General features: G+C 39.2%; 1 protein-coding gene across 1 annotated transcript in view; it reads right to left on the bottom strand.

Moving 5' to 3' along the window:
- Positions 1–22074, bottom strand: part of LIX1 (Lix1 homolog (chicken)) — a 50910-nt gene that overhangs the window by 18435 nt on the left and 10401 nt on the right. Inside the window, exon 2 of the mRNA XM_011989409.1 lies at positions 13671–13834. Within this exon, the coding sequence (XP_011844799.1) occupies positions 13671–13834 (164 nt within the window). The remainder of the gene's footprint in view (positions 1–13670; positions 13835–22074) is intronic.

Below are 22074 nucleotides of genomic sequence, written 5' to 3'. Positions count from 1 at the left end.
TTGGTTTTTTTTTTTTCTTGGTGTTGACACACAACAAGGCTTTGGGGGAAGCTTTAGACAGCAAGGCCATTCAAGGTTTAGACCTCTTCCAAGTTTTAGGCAACTTGTGTGAAACCAGGATGGGTTTGACAAGATAGATTGGCTTTGTGTTATGGGCTTGGCTGAAAATTTGTAGGACATTGAGTCACCAGTCTTTTACTGAAGCTTGAGTGCCATCTCTTTAAGGAAGCTTTCCCTGATCACTCTCAAGTCTAGACTTGGAGGACCACTGTCCAAGGGAGGCATTGGCCACACTGCAGTGTAACTGTTTGCTAATGCTCTGCCTCCACCATCTCCTAGCTGTGAGCTCCTTAAAGGCAGAGACTGTGACTTAGTTGTCTCCTGCCTCCTGTGACCTAGTTTGCTGAATAAGCAACAATACAGGCTAGGAAACTAAAAAACAAGTCACTGAAGCACTGGACATAATGTTCAAGAAATCCTCATAAAGAAAAGAATGAAAGATATATACTTTTTATTTTTTTAAATGAGCACAATTTCAATAAACCCTCTATGGTATGTGTAACTTAGTAATATAAAAATATATTAATGAATTTCAGATGGGTAATTGGTCATTGCATTTAGACACTTTGAGATGACCATTTTTGCCTGAGAGTAGGGTATGTTTATTATTCTTTGGAAAATCAGTTCCCCATTAAAAAGCAAACAATGTTTTTGCAAGTATTACCTGGCATCTGTAGGAACAGCTCATTATAATAGGAATTTAGCTTTACAAAATCTATCATAGGGCTGTTGGGGTGTTAGAATTTAGAGAATTAGATTCAGATCCAGGCACTCTTCAGAAACAACTTCTATCTAAATAATAGCAATTTAAACCATCTTTTATGGAGAGAGAGACCTAGTAAACACTAGTTAGATAAAAGAAGCTATCTATTTTAAATAAGACCAGTTAAGTACTAGATCAAAAGCACCACATACATTTACAACCAAATGGCACTGCTTGGGAGATCAAAGTGCAGCCCGGCTGAGAGAACAGAAAGAGCCTTTACCCAGAAAGCATGAAAAAGCACTAGAGACCTAACCAATATCAAGATTTTAAGGCAGACACATGTCGATGCTTATTTTATTATTTCTGTGTACAGAATCTTTGCTTAAAATGGGGGAGAAAGTGTTCCAATTAATAAGTACATAAAATAAAATAAATTCTGAGCCATCAAAGGGCTTTTCTTGCTATTGTTCTTGGCATTTCTGAAAGACAAGTACTTCAAAATGTCTATAATGTTAACCAGCCACTTTCTTCTAAATTCTAGAACTACAAATCCCAGCCAGTAAGGGCTGCATATTTTTCTCTAGGGATCTTTTAATGGGACCTCTCAACCCATAAGAATCTTTACTTGGGGAAGAAATTTAACCAAACGGCAATCTACTTGGTTGCAATCTAAATCAGAATGTGAATGTTGCTGTAAAAACAGGCACTGTTAAAGTTACTATCAAACAGTGGGAAACATTGTAAGAAAATAAAATATGGTAAGTGACAGGACATTTTATGGATGTGTCCAAACCAGTCGTCAAAGACATCGGTTGGGGAGCGAGTGAAGTATGATGTTATTTCAAAGTAACTTCCTGCTACAGTTAGGCTTCCCAGGTTATACAGTTTATTCTTGCTATTTTTCAGCCAGGCCCTAATCATAAATATAGATTTGTAAACCATGTCTTTTCTGTTAACCATTCTTACTTGTTAATATAAAAGACAACTTCTGTCCTTTGTACTTTGTGAAAGTGCAGAGCTGGGATATTTAAGTCAAGATTTTACTAAAGTCAGCTGTGAATTTCTCAGGCATGTGGAGCCACATGCTTTCCAAGTGGCCAGGAGACCTCACTCAGACATTGATCTTGATGTTCAGATGCCTTTCATTTGCTGGTAGATTATAAACCACTATAATCATTTCAAAGCCTCCTGACTCTGATCTAAAATTAAAGTTAAAAAAAAAAAAAAAAAAAAAAGAGTGACTGTGGCATTGCTCAGGAAAGCTATTCAAAGACAGTGGTAGCCAGTTGGTAAGATTCCCCAGTGACCCCTGCCCCCTGGCATTCACACCCTTGTGTAGCCCTCCCCTACACTGCACCAGAGTTCGTTTGTGTAACCAATAGAATATAGTAGAAGTGATGGCAAATCCCTTCCCGTATTAGGTTATAAAAGACACTATGGCTTCCGTCGTGGTCTCACTTGCCATCTCTTTGTAAGAGAAGTGGAACCAAGGGGAAAAGTCACTGGCTTGGGGAGAGTCAGCTGCCATGTTAAGAGCAGTCCCATGGAAAGGCACATATGGCAGATAACTAAAGCTTTCTGCCAGCAGCCATCTGAGTGAGATTAGAAACTGATCCTCCAGCCCTGATCAAGCCTTCAAATGACTGCACCTCCAGCTGACAGCTTACCAAAAGCAACCTCCTTCTAGAAGACCTTGAGCCAAAACCACTCAACTAAGCTGCTTCCAGAGCCCTGATCCTTGGAAACTGTGCGAGACAATAAATGTTTGTAAGGTTACAGGCAACATCTTATGCAGCAATAGATAACTAATACAAAGGCTTTGCTCACCACAGGTAATTAAGAAGTCTCAATGAAATAATCTACATTGCTGGCACTATGTGCTTGGCACTATGCTGAGCACTTTATGTTTATTGTCGCATTTTGTTATCACAACAATCCTATAAAGTTGGTTTTGTTATTATCCTTATTTTGCAGGTGAGGAAATAGAGGCTTAAGGAGGTTGTACATCTCCAAGGTTATGCACCTTAAGATGTGAACAAAACAAGATTTGCCCTCAGGTCTCTCTGACTTGGGAGTCCAGATTTTTAACCACTTTGCTATTTTGCTCTTCATAGAAATGGCCACCCACTTTGGAATAAAGAGGATATATAATTTGCCTAAGGTCACATAGCATGTCCTAAATCAGTACAGTATTTTAGACAAAGCTTCAACTTTGTGCTTTTGTGGGTCATTTTGATATAAGACTACAAGGATATCTCCTCCCATGACAAACTTGAGTTCGTTTACAACAAAAGGCCAAGCAAGATGCAGTACACTGTGGGGATAAATGGTACTCATTGAGGATGGGAATATGCTGAAATTATCTCAATATCCTCCTCCCTCCTATTGTTCTCCTTTGGATGCTTTCCTGGACTACAGGGAGAAGGAAAATGGAGATAGAAAGGCCAACTGTGACTAGACCAGAGATCAGATGTTACCTTGTAGGAAGCATCTCATTCTAACCGGAAGTACTCTCTTGGTTAAGTACGGGGCCAAGAGAGGTTGGAATTCTACCACACAAGGTTGCTTAACATTTCAAGAAGTATTGATAACTCTTCAAGAGTAAAAGTCATTTAAATGAAACTTCCCTGGCCAGGCAAGGTAGCTCATATCTGTAAACCCAGCACTTTGGGAGGCTGAGGCTGGAGGATCACTTGAGCTTAGGTGTTTGAGACCAGCCTGGGCAATGTAGCGAGACCTTGTCTGTACTAAAATTCAATAAATAAATAAATAAAACAAAAAATAAACTTCCCCAGCTCTGATGAATAAAAAATTCCCCCCAAGACTAACTCATTTTGGCCCTGTATTTTATCATAGATTAAGATGACCAACAAGCCACCAGGACCCTATAGGGTACACTATGAAGATTGCTGCCAAGCCTAGGCCAGGAGTTTGGACCAAGAGTTCAAAAACTTTAGTGTTCATAGTACAATTACCTGGGAACTTGTTAAACATGTGTATTCCTGGGTCCAAAGCTGACCTACTGAATCAGAATCTCTTCAGCTGTGTCCTGGTGGGGGGTCTGCATATAATAAGATTTGCAGGTGATTCTGACACATGTGGACCCAGGACAACTCTTAGAGGAGCGTTGCTGAAACCTCTGCCCCTGCCATGTCTCATTTCTAACAGGCAGGAGCAGAACCAAGTTTTGTGGGGCCTGAGGCTTACACAATTTGGGGGCCCCTGTTTAAGAAAAACAATATGAAATTACAAGTAAAAAAGTTGGCATTGTGACTTACAAGGAGCCTCTGCAGAAGCTTCATTGTCTTCATTATAAAGCCACTTCTGCTAACACCAGAAATGCTAATTTCTCATTAGAGAAACTGCTTCTACCCAAGAGTCAAGGAAAGTAGCATTCAGGTTTAAAAAAGTCCTTTGTGACAGTTCTTCTAAAATTAGGTCCTTAGGAAGTACATAAGCACTACTGACTTAACTAACTGAGGTCTCAATTTCATTTCTCTGCTTAGCAGGTTTTATTTCTTCTATGATTATTTTCCAGGGTGTGGCCCTATGTAATGTCGAGATTCAACCAAGATTAATTTGTTGACCAGTAGGCTGTCCTGAAATAAAATAATGACTAGTTAACTATTTAGCGTTAGCAGAAGTTCTTATATTAATTGAAATAAAATTTTGGTAGTCATGTATGTGTTATAAATAGAAATGCCTAATAAGAAATTAGTTTTTTTCATTACTTATTTGTGAAATACTTTAAAAACTATTTGTAGGTGTGTTACTAATTATAGAACCATCTTCTGGCCAAGCTGAAGCAATTTAGACGTGAAACAGTAATTTTCCTGGTAGCCCTCATTTGATTAATGATTTTTTTCCATGCTTTGTATTAGAAAATAGGCAGGATACATGTGTTGAGTAGTTGTTTCTACATCTCAAGGTTTTACTGTACTTACATCCCAACTACAGTGCTTTCTTTAGAAATGTATATGGAAGGACATCGATACAAGTAACTTTCTCTCCATCTTAAACAACAGACTTTCTACAATTATTCATACATGTGTTTTAAAGACATCAGGAGAAAAATTATCTCCAGATCTAAAATGTATAAAACATATTTTAGGCGCATTTTTATTGGTGCCTCCCAATGGTAGCCAAGGAGTTGAAACTCGGTCTGTAAGAAGCAGGATTTTAAAACAAACAAACAAAAACAGTAATGTAATAGCTAATGTGACAGATTGTATCTATTTGCAGGATTCAAAGCTGAAGATGCCGTCCTCACTGGGGTCAAGGGCAGGTCAGTGTTATTTAGGTGGCATTTATTCAATAGCACATGGTACCCACGGGGTTTTCCAAAGCTGGGACTTTGGAGGTGGCAAAACCAAATGACTCTGTGAGAGGTGAGAATTCCTGCCCAAATCCTATCGGCTGTTAGGTCTGTCATTCAGGTGGTTGGGAACATTTTGCTTTTGTGACTTGGAGTCCGACTTTTAGCAAGTGACTTGCGGAGTTTGTGTGTACTGCCTGACAGCTCTGGTCAGTGTCACCAACACCTCGGTTTCATCCTGACAGCAAGCCTTCACGAAGAATGCCACAAACCAGACCCTGTTGGTAACGGACCCCCTTTCAGTGCTTTAAAACCTTGACTACCCTGACCAAAGCACGAACATTTGCATGTGTTCCAATTTATCTAATTGTGGATATATTAGCATTTTTTCTCCTTCCAGATGGTGATGTGAAAAAGGGCAACCGTTGGAACTCAGTCACCCAAGTTAATATCGTGTCTATCCATAGGTCAGGGTGGCTGCAAATACATTGGGAACAATTTAGAGCTCTGTGTGTGCTGGGGATGGGGGTCTTAGCTAGGTGTGGGGGAGGGGACTGCTCTGGGAGTCCAATTTTCAGAGAAAACTCACCAGTTCCTGTCAACTGAAAGAAATGTTTCATGCACATGGTGGGTCAGAATGTTATTTTTATAATATAAACCACCTGGCGTTCTCCTCATTTACCTCTGCCGCAATGCTATTCTACACACATACCTAGACCAAGGTCCCTGGTAACTATTACAAGCCTATGTTGTGCTTTGCTCCTTGAGCTTTTATTCCTTTTCTTTTCTTTTTTCTTTTATTCTTTTTCTTTTTTTCAAGTTAAGGTGTAAACAAGATGAATTGATCAGAGCTCAAGATTTGGGTTTATTTTTATAGTTGCTTTGATGTGAAAGGACTTGGCTCTGATTGCATAAGAGGGATGGGGGGTGCGTTAGGCAGAGATGGAGTCAGGCTTTCTTCCCCCTCAGCAACTCACTGAGCCGGTGAGCATCTTTCTAAAGTTTATGAATTAGGCGCTGGGAGACTCCTGTGGAGATAGTCCAAAGTCCTTATTTACCCTGTGGCCTTTCCTAACCATTTCTTTCACTATATTCTATATTTGGAGGTCAAGAATTTCTATTCGCTTTGTTTAATAAAAAAAGAAACAGATTAAAGTTAGGGAAGGAGGCTGGGGAATAAAGGGTCTCATTAAAGCAATATGCACTCCCAATTTCATGGGCAACTGATTAAGGTCTGATAATTAGCTGACATATGACTTTCAAATGATTATAACTAACTTTCCCGTCTTTGAGTCTCATTAGTTATAAAACAGGATGCTTTCCTGTGGAGATTTCCACTAGGAAATGCCTCCTTTAGAAGTTAAGTTACATTGCATAGCATGTCGTCCATCTGAGTCAAGGTATACCACCCTAGAGGCAGAGAAGAGGTCATGGATAATTTCAAATAGAAATACTAGGCATTAAAACAGCATTAGTGCTGGGCAATAGTCTCAAGTTTATAGCAGGAACTAAATCCCTATTTGGGATATGGAATGTCAAGGCCAGGCCTTATTTAACACTCAGCAAAAAGAGCATTACAATTCCATTGAGTCGAGTGTATGAATTAATCAAATTTTCTTAGTCATTCTCTACTGGGAGAAACTTAATTTTACAAACTTAGTTTATTGTAATTTAAATGTACTTTTAATTCCATGTACTTTGAGAAGACTCATTTAATGCATGAAAGTATAAAATGCGTTTTTATGTCTGATAATGCAGGTGAAGTATGCTTACTGCCTTAAGTAACTAAAATTAAACAAAATACTCCTCACTTTGTTTAAGGCTGTATACTCCTTGGAAAAACAGTTTTTCTAGATATCAGCATAGGCAGTGGCTTTGGTTTGAAAACCAGAATGGCATAAAAGTCAAAACCCTTCAAATGAATTCATTGCCTTTTAGAGACAGAGCTTTGCAAGGAGCTCATCTGCACTATGTTCCACCCCGCATCTCACTACTCTACAGCCCTGTTTTGCAACCCCAAGCATTGGTTACAAATGGAAAAAAGAAAGGTCAATCAACAGTTTGCCTATGGAAAAACTGAATGTCTCAACTTCATAGAGTGCTTGGCATTATTCAACTAGCCTAAGTACCAGAACCTACTGCTTAACACCTGTACTTATTCTCTGTGAAGCCATTTTAACAAGAAAATACTTATGTGAAAAAGATATAATGCCCTGATGAGTGTCTCACCCTCCAAATAGATCGAGCTATCACATCAATGTCTTTGCCAGGATGCATTTTTTTATTCAATCATAATTCATGCGCATAAATAATCACATGCTCTAGTACTATATTCAAGGAAATTTTTGCTTGTTAGTCAAAATAAGAATGAAATTCATTAATTCAAGTTATTCCAGCAGATGCTATGTGGAAGACCACGTCACTGACTTGAAAGCAAAACTTGAATCACAAACCCTTTAAATCAAAATATAAAATAAGATAAAATACTCAAGTTCCCTTTTGGATTTGGAAGCAAAAACAGCTGCTGCAACAATGAGTGGCTTTCCTTCTGAGTTCATCAAGAGGGGAGCCAGACGTGGCTCTGATGGCCTTTGCATTGCTCTATTGTAAAAAAATGGAAATTACTGCAAGTTTTCATGGTCATGATATGTGGCTAGGGAAGGATTAACTGCCTAGACAAAAGTGGCATGAAGAAAATATGTCTAGAATACACGAAATACTTAATGCTTGTAATATTAGAAAATGATTTCTTTTATAAAAGATCCAACAAGTACTACTGTGTTTCAATACAACTTTCTGAAAAAAAAAATAATTTTTAATCAGTATTTTATTTATTGTTTAGAAATGCAGAAATGAAATTATATTTTCACATCTCTTTTTCTATCCTGTAATAGTTTATGAAGGCCTAGTCTAAAAGCAGGGCTATGGCTGCTTTCTCTCTCTCTTTCGTTCTCACTCTGTTTCTGTTTTTTGTAGGTTGTGCTGTCAAGGCTAACTGAAAATTCTTTAATTAGCTTTCATGGACACAAGCTTCCCATTTACTTCAGTGAGAGGCTTCTTTGCATAAAAACCAGTGGTTTGTGTCCATCAGAGCCTTTGACTGGACTGCTTTCCTTTGACTAATGAGAAAACTAAAGTTCAGTCTGAATACTACTTTCCTAAAGAATGAATGAGCATAATCTCTTACAGCTTTCATGAAACTGCCCAAAACCAGAGGGATTAGTCCCACAATCCGGTCCCATACTCCACTTCAAGTATTTTCAATTACTTGGCACCATTGGTGGTGACGTCCATGGCTCAGTAAGAAGGCTACTGCTGGCATAATGGTTTCTCCATGTTTCAGCACATGGTCTTGGCATTAATAATCCATCGTGAAATGATTTGTAATGCACAGGGGTGACATTTGATTATGTGAAAGGCATTGCAGGAATGAGCATGTAGGCTCTTACAGTCCAAATCCTGGCAAAAACATGATGAAATGTTATATGGTGAAAATAACATTTAAGATGGTTTCTGAACTGACAAAGAAAAGTGTAAGCACATTGCTTTAGGAGAAACATTCTTTCTTTTTTCCCGCCTGGTTTTCCTTCTCAAGTCATATTTCGGAGGGCCAAATGGGTGAAGGGGCCAGATTTGGCAGCCAACCACCCAAACACATTTTCAAAACATACTTGATTCAGGAAATTCTGGATCTTTTTAAGCAAAGATGTTAACAATCCTCCTGAGAACCTTAAAATATGATGATTTAAACATCAGGAAAAGGGGACCCTAAAATGATCAGAGAAATCACCAAGAGGCCTCCCTGCTGAAGTGTTCAGTTTTTCGTTTTGTTTCCTGTTTCTTCTTTTTTTTTTAAGACCACAGAAGGATGTTGAATTTATTACCTAAGGGAAGTGCTATCATTTTGGGTCAAAATTTATGAGATGATAGGAAAATTTATACTTCTCCAGGTAGCAAAAACAAAAACAAGAACACTAGAATTTCTTACACTCATATCTTCTAGATCCATTCACCAATCTGTCAAATGCATTATATTCTAGATAGAGTATAATGAATGTATGAACTAATACAACGCATGCCTGGGTGTGAGTACTGCCAAATCTTGGTTATTTATGGTCCTAAGAGTCGGGTGGGGAAAAAATTGCTATGTATAAATTAAATCCAGAGAGAATCACAAGGTCTTTTTAATCAATACTTTGAAATTCATCCATTTTCAAAACTTTAACGACAGATATGAACAAAATAATATCAGCTGATTTTACTGTTACTGACTTTTCCTCCTTAGCCCACTATCTTGCAGACTTAGGTGAATAATCTTAGCTATTGGTTACGTACAAGAATGGACAAACATTAACTTCATTTATTCTCTGGATTTGTTATTCATTCATTTGGCTATTCACTTAACACAATTTATTAGGCACTTTATGCACTATATGCAAAACACAGTGCTTGAAGTCATGGGGAACATAAGGATACACACCCCATCCCTGGAACTTACATTTCAGTAAAGGGAAAGAACGTGCACGTAGGTAACTTGAGCATACAGCAGAAAACATTGAGCCTAGTAGAGAAACAGAACACTGCTTTGGGAAATCACAGGAGGCAGAGAGTTCCATCAGGGAGATTCAGAGAAAACTTTTTGTTTTCTCTGAAAAATTTTTGTGGAGTCCTGGGAGATGGTCAGGGTTTAGATATGAAGAGAAGGTGGCAATAGCATTTCCTAAGTAGATCTCAATGTGAGTATGGGAATGGTTAGAAGAGGTCAAGACATGCATGAGGAACAGTTAGGTAGAAGCATCAAGTGTCAGAAAAGGAAATCGGGGAGATAAAACTGGAAGGGAAAGTTGGACCAGCTGTAGAAACTTTATTGCCAGAGTAAGGAATTTAGGCTTTAATAAGAAAGTAATAGGGAGCCATTGAAGCCCCCATTTTTTACCTTTTATTTTGAAATAAATGCTATGTTTATAGAAGAGTTTCAAAGATTGTAAAGAGTTCCCAGAAACTAGTCCATATCACCTAAGTTTTCATGTTTCAATGAATAATGATTTATATAGTATTCTTATATTACACTTCTATGATTATATCCTCTCTTTCATGCTTAGTGTGGTGTGTCTTTTTTCCTTAATCAGAAATGCCAAAGATCTGTCTTTCTTATTTGTCTTTTCAAAGAAACAGGTTTTGATTTTGTGAACCAAGTTCACCAGTTTTTGTCCCATTTCATTAGCTCCCCTGAAGTTTCCCTAAAGCTACGTATATGTTCAATCTAATTTTAAAAACAGATAGTGTACATATGCAGTGTCAAAAAAGTCCCTTGATCTGCCTTTTAAGCAGAATGCTGTCTCTAAGTCCCACATAACCACAGAGTTGTGCTTTTCTGTTATGATTCTGCTTGGAATATGGTGGGCCATTTCAATTTGACAACCTATGCTTTTCTTTAACTCAAAGAAAATTGCCTCTGTTATTTATTTCCTCCCCTCTCTTTCCTTTGTCTCTTTCTAGAGCTCTTACCAAATTGATGTTTACCTCCAAAATTTATCTGCATGTCTCCTGTACTGTCTTCCCTCTCTGTCTTTTTGCTCTAAGTTCTAGAAGACTTTACTTAGTTATTTCTTACTAATTTGGCGTCTATGTCTGCTCCTCTATTTGTTCCTCTTTAATTCTTTATCCTTATTGTTATAATTTGGCAATCATATTTCATTTTCTTGCTCCCTGCTTGCTCCATTTTAATAGCTGTTTTAGAGAGAAATATCCTTTCAAAATTTTCTGAGGATATTAACTGTTATACTCTTTTACATTCTGTGCTGCTTGAATTATTTTGTTCTTTTGTTTGCTTGCCTTTGGTCTTTTCTCTTACGCATTTGGTTTTCCTCAAATGTTTGGTGATCTTATGTTCATTGGCATACATGGACAAACAAGTACATTAGGTTAGGTGGCTGAAAAAACCTTCCTCTGTGATTGAGAATGTCTGTGTCCCTAGAGGGGCTCCCCTGAATGAGAGGACTGCCAGGTGCTTCATATTGAGTGGGGTGTGTTGACAGGCAGACTTCACCTTAGGATGCTCGATAACGGACCTGCAGGCGCATGTGGATTGGAGAGCCTCTTCTTCAATGGCTGCCTTTCTTTCCCCTTTGCTGCCTCGCATCCCTGTCTTTGGTGTCTAGGGTTATATCAAGCTCTGTTCTGAGGCTTCTATACTCACATTCAAATCATCCTCATCAGTCAATTCACTTTCATTTACCAGAGGTAAAAACATACTGCTAACTACTGTTCAGAGTGGGGATCCACGTCACTGGATCAATGGGTCAGAAGTTTTGAAAGCAGTTCTTTGATTAGCCTTGAAATTACCCCAGTACTGCCTCTTGCTTTTTGCATTTGTTCATGTGACCCTGGAGTTTCTCTAGCTCTTCTTTACTTTCACAGTACATTTCTCCTATATATATATATTTAGACTGTGGCATCTGTGCCCCTAATAATTTGATTCAACTCTCCCAGAATTGCCTCCAAAGTTCATCTCTTCCAATGGCACCCTTTCTTCCTGCCTGCACTATTGTGAATTTACTTATTTTAAAACATATCTTTGACATTTTAGGGAATTTCAGACTAGAAAAGAGTTTGAAGAATGTGCTAAGTCCACTCCATCTTGATTCAATCGTGAGACTTTTTTATTTTTATTTTATATTCTAAGAGCAGTTCATCTTGTTGATTCTGGCCCATCTTTGCAGGCTATTTGAGAACTGTCAGAATATGCAGTGGCTCAGTCTTAGTTGTCCTTCCCAGCTTTAATCATGGCTTAGATGTCTGGAAGCCAGTGATATCAGTTTGACCAGAACATGCTTTGTCTCCAGCTCCCCACTGGACAATAGGCAAGGTTGTCCTATTTTCACAAGCAGTGCTGACCACAAGAGTAGGAAGGAGCCCTCTAAATCCTTACTGAAGGACACTGTCTCTACTTCTAAGCCCCTATTTTACTCTAACAACTGTAATTTACTATAATCTAATTCATATCCCATTTTCTCCATTGACATTACTTTCTGGAAGGTTGATAAAGATCTCACATTCATCACAGTCAGTGGAAACATCTCATTGGACATCTGTCCTGTGGCTAACCCCTGCTCACTTCATCCTCAGTCTCAAGGTGTCAGATCTCTTGGTTTCCATAAATCCCCTCTTCTGGTTCTTTGTCTCTTTCTGGGAAATCTCTGGGCTTTTTAGAGAAATCTTTCTCCTTTTATTTCCCACACTAAAAGTGTTCCTAGGAGCATTCCTTGATCATCTTCTTATACCACACATTCTCACTTGGCAGTGGTACCTGTAGCTATGGCTTCAGCTTAGAAACATAGAAGTTCAACCCATATCTCCTTCTTGAGCTTCAGGTCTTACTTTTTTTTTTTTTTTTGGATAGGGCAAGGCGATTGCTCTTCTCTGTTTGGCTTCCAGGCACTTCATACTGACTACGTCTTCACCTTTCACATACCAGCTCCACTTCCTCCTGTGTTCCCCACCCAGTGACTAAAGCCAGGGCTGACCACTGGTAAAGGTGAAGGTGAAGAGACTTGATTAGGCATGAAAGTATCATCCCAACTTTCTCCTAATGAAATCCCTTCACCTTTAGCTCCTGAACATGCTGTGTGTGCAGCTCGTCTCCATGGGCACTCATCACTGTCAGCCTCCCTGCCATTTAAATCATTTAAATCCAAAGCATCTTCATGCTGTGACCCAAGTAATCTTTCTGAAGTACATTTGAATACATCACTCTTCTGCTCAGAATCCTTCAAGGGTTCTGATTTTATATAGAATAAAACCTGTACTGCTTTGCAAAGTATTTACATCTCTTGTGGTTTGATGTGAGTGCCTACCTGTCCTCTCCCAACAGTTCCTTGCCACACACATTGACCCTTATGTTTCCCTCATTCTGAAAATGCTGTGGTTCCCTATGCTAAGAATGTCATTTTCCCTTTTCCCACTGGCCAAGACATCATCAACTGAATGCCTCAGTTCACGTTTATATTCCCTGTGAATACTTCTTTGACTTCCCCTAGGCAGCAAAGGTTTGTAAGTCTGTTTATTAAATTATACCCTTCCCTCACTCAATGAAGGATTTGAAACCATGTAAAACAGATATACCTGGTAACAGGATACAATAAATGAGTGAGTCAATAAGTTCAAAGGAAAAGTAAAGGTAAAAATATAAATAGTATCAGGTATGAAGTTAGTGTTAAAAATTATGTGATACTATGTTCTGTAGACTTACACTACAAAAAAAAGCCCTGAAAATTTGCCTTTGGGCTTTTTAGTTGACAAACTAAGAGAGAAACTTGATTGCTTATGAGTTTCACAGTATCCATAAGCAAGAAATAAAACATCTTTGCCAGTTATTGAAAATTGAGGGATAATTTACTCAATTAAAAGGGTATTTATAAAGGATATTGGCAAATTTAGAAATTCCTTTCCCTCTGTCTTCATTCATAGAATATGGTACAACTTTGTTCACTATTTCCAAGAAAACTTACAATGTAACCATTTTACAAAAAGGTTTACTTTACTTTAACCCAATGAACTTTCACTGACAAATTAATGGCTACTTCTTACCTGAAAGTTGCCAAAACAGCTTCCCCCTGGGAGGGTCACATAACTCACAAAGGGAGGTCCAGGAGCTGGCAGTGACTCATAGACCACCACACCTTCACTTGGGAATGCAGCCCTCTGCTGCTGCTTGCTTTCCCAAAATTCCTGTAACATTGACACAACGTTCACTGAAAGAGACAAGAAACACCATCAGTTTTTTTTTTTTTTTTTTTTTTTGAGACAGTCTCGCTCTGTTGCCCAGGCTGGAGTGCAGTGGCGCAATCTTGGCTCACTGCAAGCTCCGCCTCCTGGGTTCACGCCATTCTCCTGCCTCAGCCTCCCAAGTAGCTGGGACCACAGGCACTCGCCACCACGCCTGGCTAATTTTTTGTATTTTTAGTAGAGACAGGGTTTCACCATATTAGCCAGGATGGTCTCGATCTCCTGACCTCGTGATCCACCCGCGTTGGCCTCCCAAAGTGCTGGGATTACAGGCGTGAGCCACCGTGCCTGGCGAAACGCCATCAGTTATTAAGGATGGACATAATCTGGTGCAAAACCAAACTTTTATTTGCAAGCTGGATTCTGTAGCATGACAGTTCCAGTTTAAGTAGAGCTGGGTATGTGGATAGTGGGGTGTGGGGGCTTTTAGCTGTGAAAGAATATACTTTATTTAAATATATTTAAAGTATGTTAAAATATACAAATTAACCAATGCAAATGTGTATATTTCTTAATGAGTAAGGCTCAAGAAATGGTTTTGGTACCCTATATTAAAACAATATAGCAGTATTTCAAATTTACTCTATAAGTTAATTTTTAATATAAAAATTAAAAATCTCATTCTGTTTTGAGCATTTGTCTTAATAGACTTTCTCCAAAGCTGTGATTATCTATGGTCCTCTTTCTCATTTCTCATAGACTCTTAAGCCTGCAAAGATTTAAGAAGAGAAAGCCAGAAAGAAGGGAACTCTTTTCATGCTCCTTCTACCCCAATCTAAACGAGAATGAAAGGCAGTTGTGGAATAAGCAGGAGGCTGGAAAAATCCATGAGTGAAACTAATAACATGAAGACCTTGTTAAGAACAAGGTCTGTTCGAGTATTTCAGAAAACATAGTAATGGCTAGAGCCATATGTTTTAGATTAAATGACCTGTGATAGCCTGCAGAAGTTCCAGATCAAATTAGGTTGGTTTGTTTATCCTGTACTGCAAATTAAACTGTAGAAATTAACAAGGATAATAGAATTGTAGAGTCAAAAGTGACCTTATAGGTCATGTAGGCAAAGCCCTGCCTAATGCAGGAATTCCTTGCCAGCATTCCTGACAGCTGCCCATCTGGCCTGTACCTGAACATGTGGAAGGACCTAGTACTTGCTACAACCTGAGGCAGCCTATTTCAACTGCTAATGGTTCTGTAAAAGGTCCTTTTAAGAGTGAACTGAAATCTGTTTTCCTGTAAGGTTCATGCAGAGGGTCTACTTCTCATTTCTGAGGCCTCAAAGAAGTTTATTTCCTTATCCACATGAGAGCCCACCACATGTCTGAAAGCAGCATAGGACATCTGTTGTTTTGCTTGCCTGGCATTCACTTCCCTTCTTGTGGAAATAGCACTGAGATGTTCCTTGAAGAATCATGTAGTCTCTAGGGGTACAGGTGGGAATTTGGCCATATCCAAGCCATTTAGGGACAAGTGTGTGAAAATGTTGAAAGTTTCCATCTTTCAGTGGGGTTTCTGGAGCGGTAGGAGGTAAGCATGGCACTGCCTGAGCAAGAAGAAAATCTGACTGAGAAGAAAGTCAGCCCAGAGAATGTTTCAGTAAAGAGATAGAGAAAGGCTAAGTTCTGATGACATAGTTTGAGCTCCTGGTTCCAGCTATGCCCGTAATCCAGGATCCTTGATTGGACTTGAAGTTATCTAAACCAACCCATCTGCTTTTTCCTTAAGCCATTTTCAACTGGCATCTCTCACTTGCATATGAAAAGTACACTAAACAGACAACACTCAGGTTTTTTCAAGTTCTAGATTAAATAGTTTTTGCTCTTTCAAACATGCTTCATGTGACATGGCATCTATGCACTTTGCCTTTATCCTGAATATATTCTTGGATCTGCTTTAAAATTCTGGACAGTGACATTTTTCAGAGAGTCTGGAATATCTCAGAGTTTGATCTGGAGGCAAAATCATTGTATAGCCACTTTCTAAGCTGTTTACTAGAGCTCTGGGTGTCTGTACCTTCTCTGTAGGTCACTGATCAGCTTCATGGTATATAGTTCAGGCAAATTCTGGCAACTCCTAAGGAACTGGTTGCCTGTGTATATTTAAAAACCGCAGTGTTTAGTAATTTAAGAAGTGATTTGGGAAAGAAATCGGGAGAATGTTAAGAGTAGTGAGGGGATACTTGAATTAATCAATAAAATACATATTGAATGGTCAAGTTGAGAATTAGTCATTACAGAGCTTTTTAATTTTTTTGAAAATATTTGAAATTATATTTTCTACCAGTTGATATAATTCAAACTAGAATTAGAACTTTCATTTTCTAAACTATTTTTCTGTCCCTCACTCTCCTCCTTTTCCTCCCACCCCTGAGGAAACAAGTAGCTATGAGCTAGCTGACTTGAGTCTCTGCTTGCATTTGACCTCCAGAAGTCAGCAGAGATGTCCTGAAGATTGAAGACTGTAACTAATGCCAGTAGCCTGTTGCTCTTCTTGTTGACAAGGACTATTAGCCTCCTACTTTGTCAGTCAGTTGTTGACTGGTGTTTAGCTGAGAAGTGGAGCAGGAAGTTGAGGACCCATGATAATCTAGGTAAAACGCATGACAATCTGGGGAAAATGAACACAAGAATTTTGGCATGTAAAGCTCTTGGGATTAAGGAGTTTGAAGCTATGCACTAAGTCAGATTTCTGTGTGAATAAAAGTTGAAGTTTTCAAACTTTTCATTCTGCAATTTTGTAAGATTTCTCTGATGATCCCACAGATGTCATCACCCGCCAAGAGTGCAATATATATACATACAGACACACAATCCATCTTTCTATCTCTATCTCTTCTTGTCGACTCAAAAACCAGACAAATGAAGTGCAGAGGGAAGAAGGCCAGCTTGCCGTTTGGAGTTCCAAAGATATACCAAAGATTGGTATATCAGAAAATGCTCTATTTATGAAACACATGCTCCTTTATTTTGGGGGGTAGCATCAACAAGGTTTGTGGACAATTTCAAAGAAAATATGAGCAGAGGGTCAAGAGCTGCTGAAGAAAATCACCCAAGTTTGAGAACAGGTGTCAATCAATACATAGTTAATCTCTAGGTGCAGTTGCACCTTCATTGCCCAGCCAATGATCCTGCCTTCCATGTTACAGAATAAACTTGAGCTACCAAGTGTGCAATATTCTACCCCTATGTCTAGGGACCATCTGCACAAATGCTCAGCTCCACTTTATTTCCTACAGTCTCAAATGAATTTGTGCTGCTTTTCCTGGAAATTGTTCTCTTAGTCACTCCCATGGCCTATTTTTAAAAGTTCCCTCCTTATTCACTCTTTCCCAGCAGCCAAAGCTGTGCTCAAAACAACTATTAAATGAATAAATGAATAAATCAATCAATTAAATGAAACACTCAATCTTGGAACTATGTCTGGCTACTAGTTATTAAAATGCTCCCAATATAGCCAAACTGCTAGAAAGAATATTCCACATTGACTATCTCTGCTTCCTTATATTCCATTTATTTTTAACCCACCGCAAGTAATATAGGCTTTCCTCCACATTATTCCACTGAAATTCCTACAAATAGTACCAATTCCTGGTTTTCAGTCCTTAGTTACTTGACTTGTTAGCTGTATTTGACAAAGCTGATAACTTTCTTCCAGAAACCTCGTCTCCCTAGGCTTTTCCTCCTCAGTCTGTGTTTCTTCCTAATCATTTCTCCTTGGTGTCTTTTGTGAATTTCTCTTCCTCTGCTCACTACTCATGTTGACTAGCACGGAAATCTTGTCTTGTCTCGTCTTGCTTCTCTTCCAGCTATTCTCCTTGAATGACAGAACCTACCATAATAAACACAGACAGCTCCCAAACTATTCTCCTGCATATCCAATTTTTTTTTATCAGACACTGCCATTTGGATGTTGCAAAAACTCAACATATTTTCAAACTCAACTCATTTTCTTTTTCATAAACTCTTCTCTTCCTCTGAATTACTTTTCTTTCTCCTGAGTTACCAAAAAAAAAAAAAAAAAAAAGTGATGTTATCATCTACCTAGTTACCTAAATCAGAAACTGGGCATAAACCTTAAACTTCATTTCCTCTTTCAGTATCTAATAAATGCCCAAGTTTGTCCGGGCGCGGGGGCTCACGCCTATAATCCCAGCACTTTGGGAGGCCGAGGCGGGTGGATCATGAGGTCAGGAGATTGAGACCATCCTGGCTAACACGGTGAAACCCCGGCTCTACTAAAAAAAATACAAAAAAAATTAGCTGGGCGTGGTGGTAGGCGCCTGTAGTCCGAGCTACTCAGGAGGCTGAGGCAGGAGAATGGTGTGAACCTGGGAGGCAGAGCTTGCAGTGAGCCAAGATTTCGCCACTGCACTTCAGCCTGGGTGACAGAGCGAGACTCCATCTCAAAAAAAAGAAAAAAAAAAAGCCCAAGTTTTGTCAATTTCATATCCTGATGTCTCCCATCAGCATCAGTTTCTTTCAGTCTATACTGCCATTACTGCATTGGTTCATGCTTACTGTATCTCATCAAGCATACCACAATACCCTCCTGACTCCAACCAGCCTCCCATCCAACCTATACTCCCACTGTTTTCAGGGTAATATCACTAAATCTCATAGCCGATCAAATCACTCACATCTTCAAATCCTTCTGTGAGTCCCTTATTAACTATGGAATGAATGACTCCTTGGCAAGGCATAGAAGACCCTGTGTCTTACTATTCTCTCTTGTCGTAACCTCCTCTCTCCAAGCTCACCCTCTGGGTTCCTCACTCTGTATGCTTCTTATGCTTCTCAAAAGCCAGTACTTCCATTCATCCTCCTGGAATGCCCTTCTTTCCACTGTCTATTTTCTTCTTGAATGGTGCCTACTCTTTTTCAAGACTTGCTTCCAGCATCAGTTTCTCAAAAACAAAAACAAAATAATCTCAAAGCCCTTGCTAATGAAAGTGTACCCCCCACCCCCAGGAAACATCATGGTATCACTTGGGAACTTGTTAAAAATGCAGAATCTGAGGCTCCACTCTAGGCCTTCTGAACTATAATCTCCTTCTTAACAAGATTAAAAAAAAAAAAAAAAAACTGATGCATGTTAAAATTTGAGAAACCTTGCTGTAGGAAGAAGTGACGATTCCTATCCTCCTAATGTATCTATTATATGCATTTTCCCTTTTCATCCTTACAGCACCCCCTTGAAATAGGTATTATCATCCACAGCCTACAAAGGAAAAAAAAAAGAAGTTGAAGGTGTAATCACACAGCTACTAAGTCTTGGACCTAGGATTTTTAACCTATTTTTGCCTCTACAGTCCATGTCCTTGGTTCATCCTGAGTTACTCTGTAATATAATAGAACTTAAGTTATTTTCATGCTGTCTATCTGTAATATAAACAATGCTCATTGGAGAATTATATCATTTTCCCCACAACCCCTGGAACATAGTAGAAACATAACAAATGTTTGCCAAGTATTTGAATGTTATCAAAAGTATAGAAGATGAGCTGCATTTGTCAGGCTGTTGTTAGTGTAGGCATGGAAGTCTTCCCCAAGAATTACTTCATTTACCTTTTTCTGTGGGCCATTTTCCTGACATTTGTTCTTGACAAAGTCAAATGAAAGAAAAGACTTTATTTGTACATTTTCAAACAAGTCATATGACATGTTTCCAGCTTGGAACTGTCCTTCGTAATGAGCAGTCCATGTGCGTGTAAACACACATCCGTATCATCAATCTTCAACCAACTGCTCTGGTTTAAGCAATGGTGTAAATACCCACAGACTGGCTCAGGAGGGGCTGTGACTGAGCCTCTCATTCCAGCCCTTTCTTTCAGGAACAAAGGAGGGACCTCAAGAGAAATAAGAGGCAAGGACAGAGACTGCTGAGGGGCTTGATTTCCCGGGTAGAGGGACATGAGCCTTCTGGCAAGGCCAGGTCTCTACCTGATTGTGCCTCCCACCTCAGGGTCAGAAAGCTACAGTCGAAAACATATTATCTTTGGCTTTGCATTATTTTTCCAAAAGTTTAGTGAAGTTCTTTTTGAAATGTTTCTACTCTCTCCCAGTGGACACTAAAGGGAAGGGGCTTTATCCACAGCCAGGACAAGATAAATCAGTCATACAGCGAATCTAGACACTGGACACAGGTAGCAGTGACTCCTGAGCCAGAGCTCTGGAGAAAGCCAAGAGGTAGCAGTTGGGCTGACGCTGAATTAAGGATGAGCTGAGCAACACTTCTGGTTCTGCCTTTAACTTTCACAAACCATCTTTTGGGTTTGCTTTTGTCAAGGTAACTGATGTTTAACTGATAAAGTTACAATAAAGAAGCAGAATATCAAATCCCTTGCTGAGGCAAGGGACTTAAGAAGTAGAAGGAGAGAGAACTGTTAGGAGGAGTATTAATAATATCACGAAATCCAGTTCCTTTTTGTGATTTCTATCAGATTATAACTGCTTACAGTAAAGAAAGCAGTGTACCTCTGAAGTGACTTTGCAGATCGAGATTCTTAATTCATTCTACTGCCCCTCATTGCTTTCGCTAACATGGTGATAGGCCTCTGCAGGAATTTTAAATATTTTGTTTTTCAATAACAAGAAAATGTACTATGTAGTTTATAGACATTAGTGTGGCTACTTTCTTCTTCACTGTGTTTTGAAATTTGAACACAACAGAGTTTTCAGAGTAGTATTACATCGCCAAGCAAGTCTCTTTGTAAGTGAGGTTTTCATTTTCCCCTTCCTGAAGCTTCCTTTTTTAATTATAAAGTTCAGCATTGAGGCTTTCCCAGTTAACTGATAAAGACATCCAGCAACATGGAACACCTTGGTTATCTAACCCTTGACCCTCTCCAGCATAAATTCGTGATTGGCTTCAGCATGGACAGTCTCATGACACCTCCCTGCACACATGTTGCTTATTTGTTATCTGTACCTTGGTTCAAGTGCTCCCTCCTATTTTGAGTGTTTGGTCCCTCCCCTCCCTTCCTTCTATCCAGTTTACTCCCACACTTCAGGGGAAATGACACCTCCTCCATTGTGCCTCACTCACTGGCTCCTTCCCACTTGCACCTCCTTTTCTGAACTCTTATTCCGTGAGTGGCCCTATGTCTTAGCACTTAATCTCCTATAAACCATGCTAATAAAATGGATGTGGTGCTCCTGGCTAAATGTATCCAGTCAGACTTGGCTGTACTTTCTTCTGGCCAGAGGAATGAAATGCCTTGTGGTAACAATTCATCTTATAGAATACAGTTTTCTGTTATTTAACTCACAGCAGACTGGGATTCTAGAGGGTCACCACTCTGGCTCATTCTTCTCTGTAGCCTCCTTGATATCCAGCACAGGCTGGATACTCACCTAGAAGCAGTCATTGAATTCATCTGGAATCTAAGAAACCTCGACATAGTCTAAACAGCTTTAGTGCAATTGAATGAACATGTAGAAAGTAAGTGAAGTCCCTGTGATCCACAGCGTGGTCAGGACTTAATTCTGGAATAGGAGGTTTCATGGATAGACCACCATGGTGTTCACACAACATGGGTGTGTTGGTGGCAATCATGTCTCAGCTGGAGATGGCAAAGTGGATAGAGAGAGATGAAGCCTGGTCAGGGTAGAAACATGGTTGTTGACTGCCTACTCACTTGGGTTGTGAGTAGGCAGTCAGTTGTACCTTCATAAGAACTAGTGTGTAGGAAAGTCCTGAACAGGGATAATAAGTCTGTTTGTCTTGGATGCCAACACTAATTGATTTATGTAGACTGCCTGAAGCACTCTATTGAAAAGAATTGAAAAATACCATATGGGATCAGTGGAACAGAACACCATAATTAACCTGCAATGTGGCATTGGCGTGTCTATGTGCTGACTCTGACCTTGATGCTATGAAGTAATAGAAAAATCCAAGACAGGTCTCGGCCCACGGAGATTTACAATCCAACTGGAGAAATAATATATTCATCATATAATTAGTGAACAAAATATTAGAGTGCTAAATTGTGGAACAGAGATGATGTTAAAGTGACGTGTAAAATGTAAAATTTATGGCAGAATAATTAAATAAATGCAAGAGGAAGAGTAGATGAATGTGGGCTGAAAAGGTCAGGAAAAATTTGTGTAGGAAAAAGGCCTAAGCTGAGCCCTTCTCAGAGGAATGAGGTTGAGGGAGGGATGGGGGAAGGGAGAGAAATAATGATACTCCCACTGAGGAACTG

Source organism: Mandrillus leucophaeus, unplaced genomic scaffold, assembly GCF_000951045.1.
Source record: "Mandrillus leucophaeus isolate KB7577 unplaced genomic scaffold, Mleu.le_1.0 Scaffold353, whole genome shotgun sequence".
NCBI classification, from domain to species: Eukaryota; Metazoa; Chordata; class Mammalia; order Primates; family Cercopithecidae; genus Mandrillus; species Mandrillus leucophaeus.
Note: the sequence above shows the minus strand (reverse complement) of the source record. Positions and strands in the feature narration are given on the sequence as shown.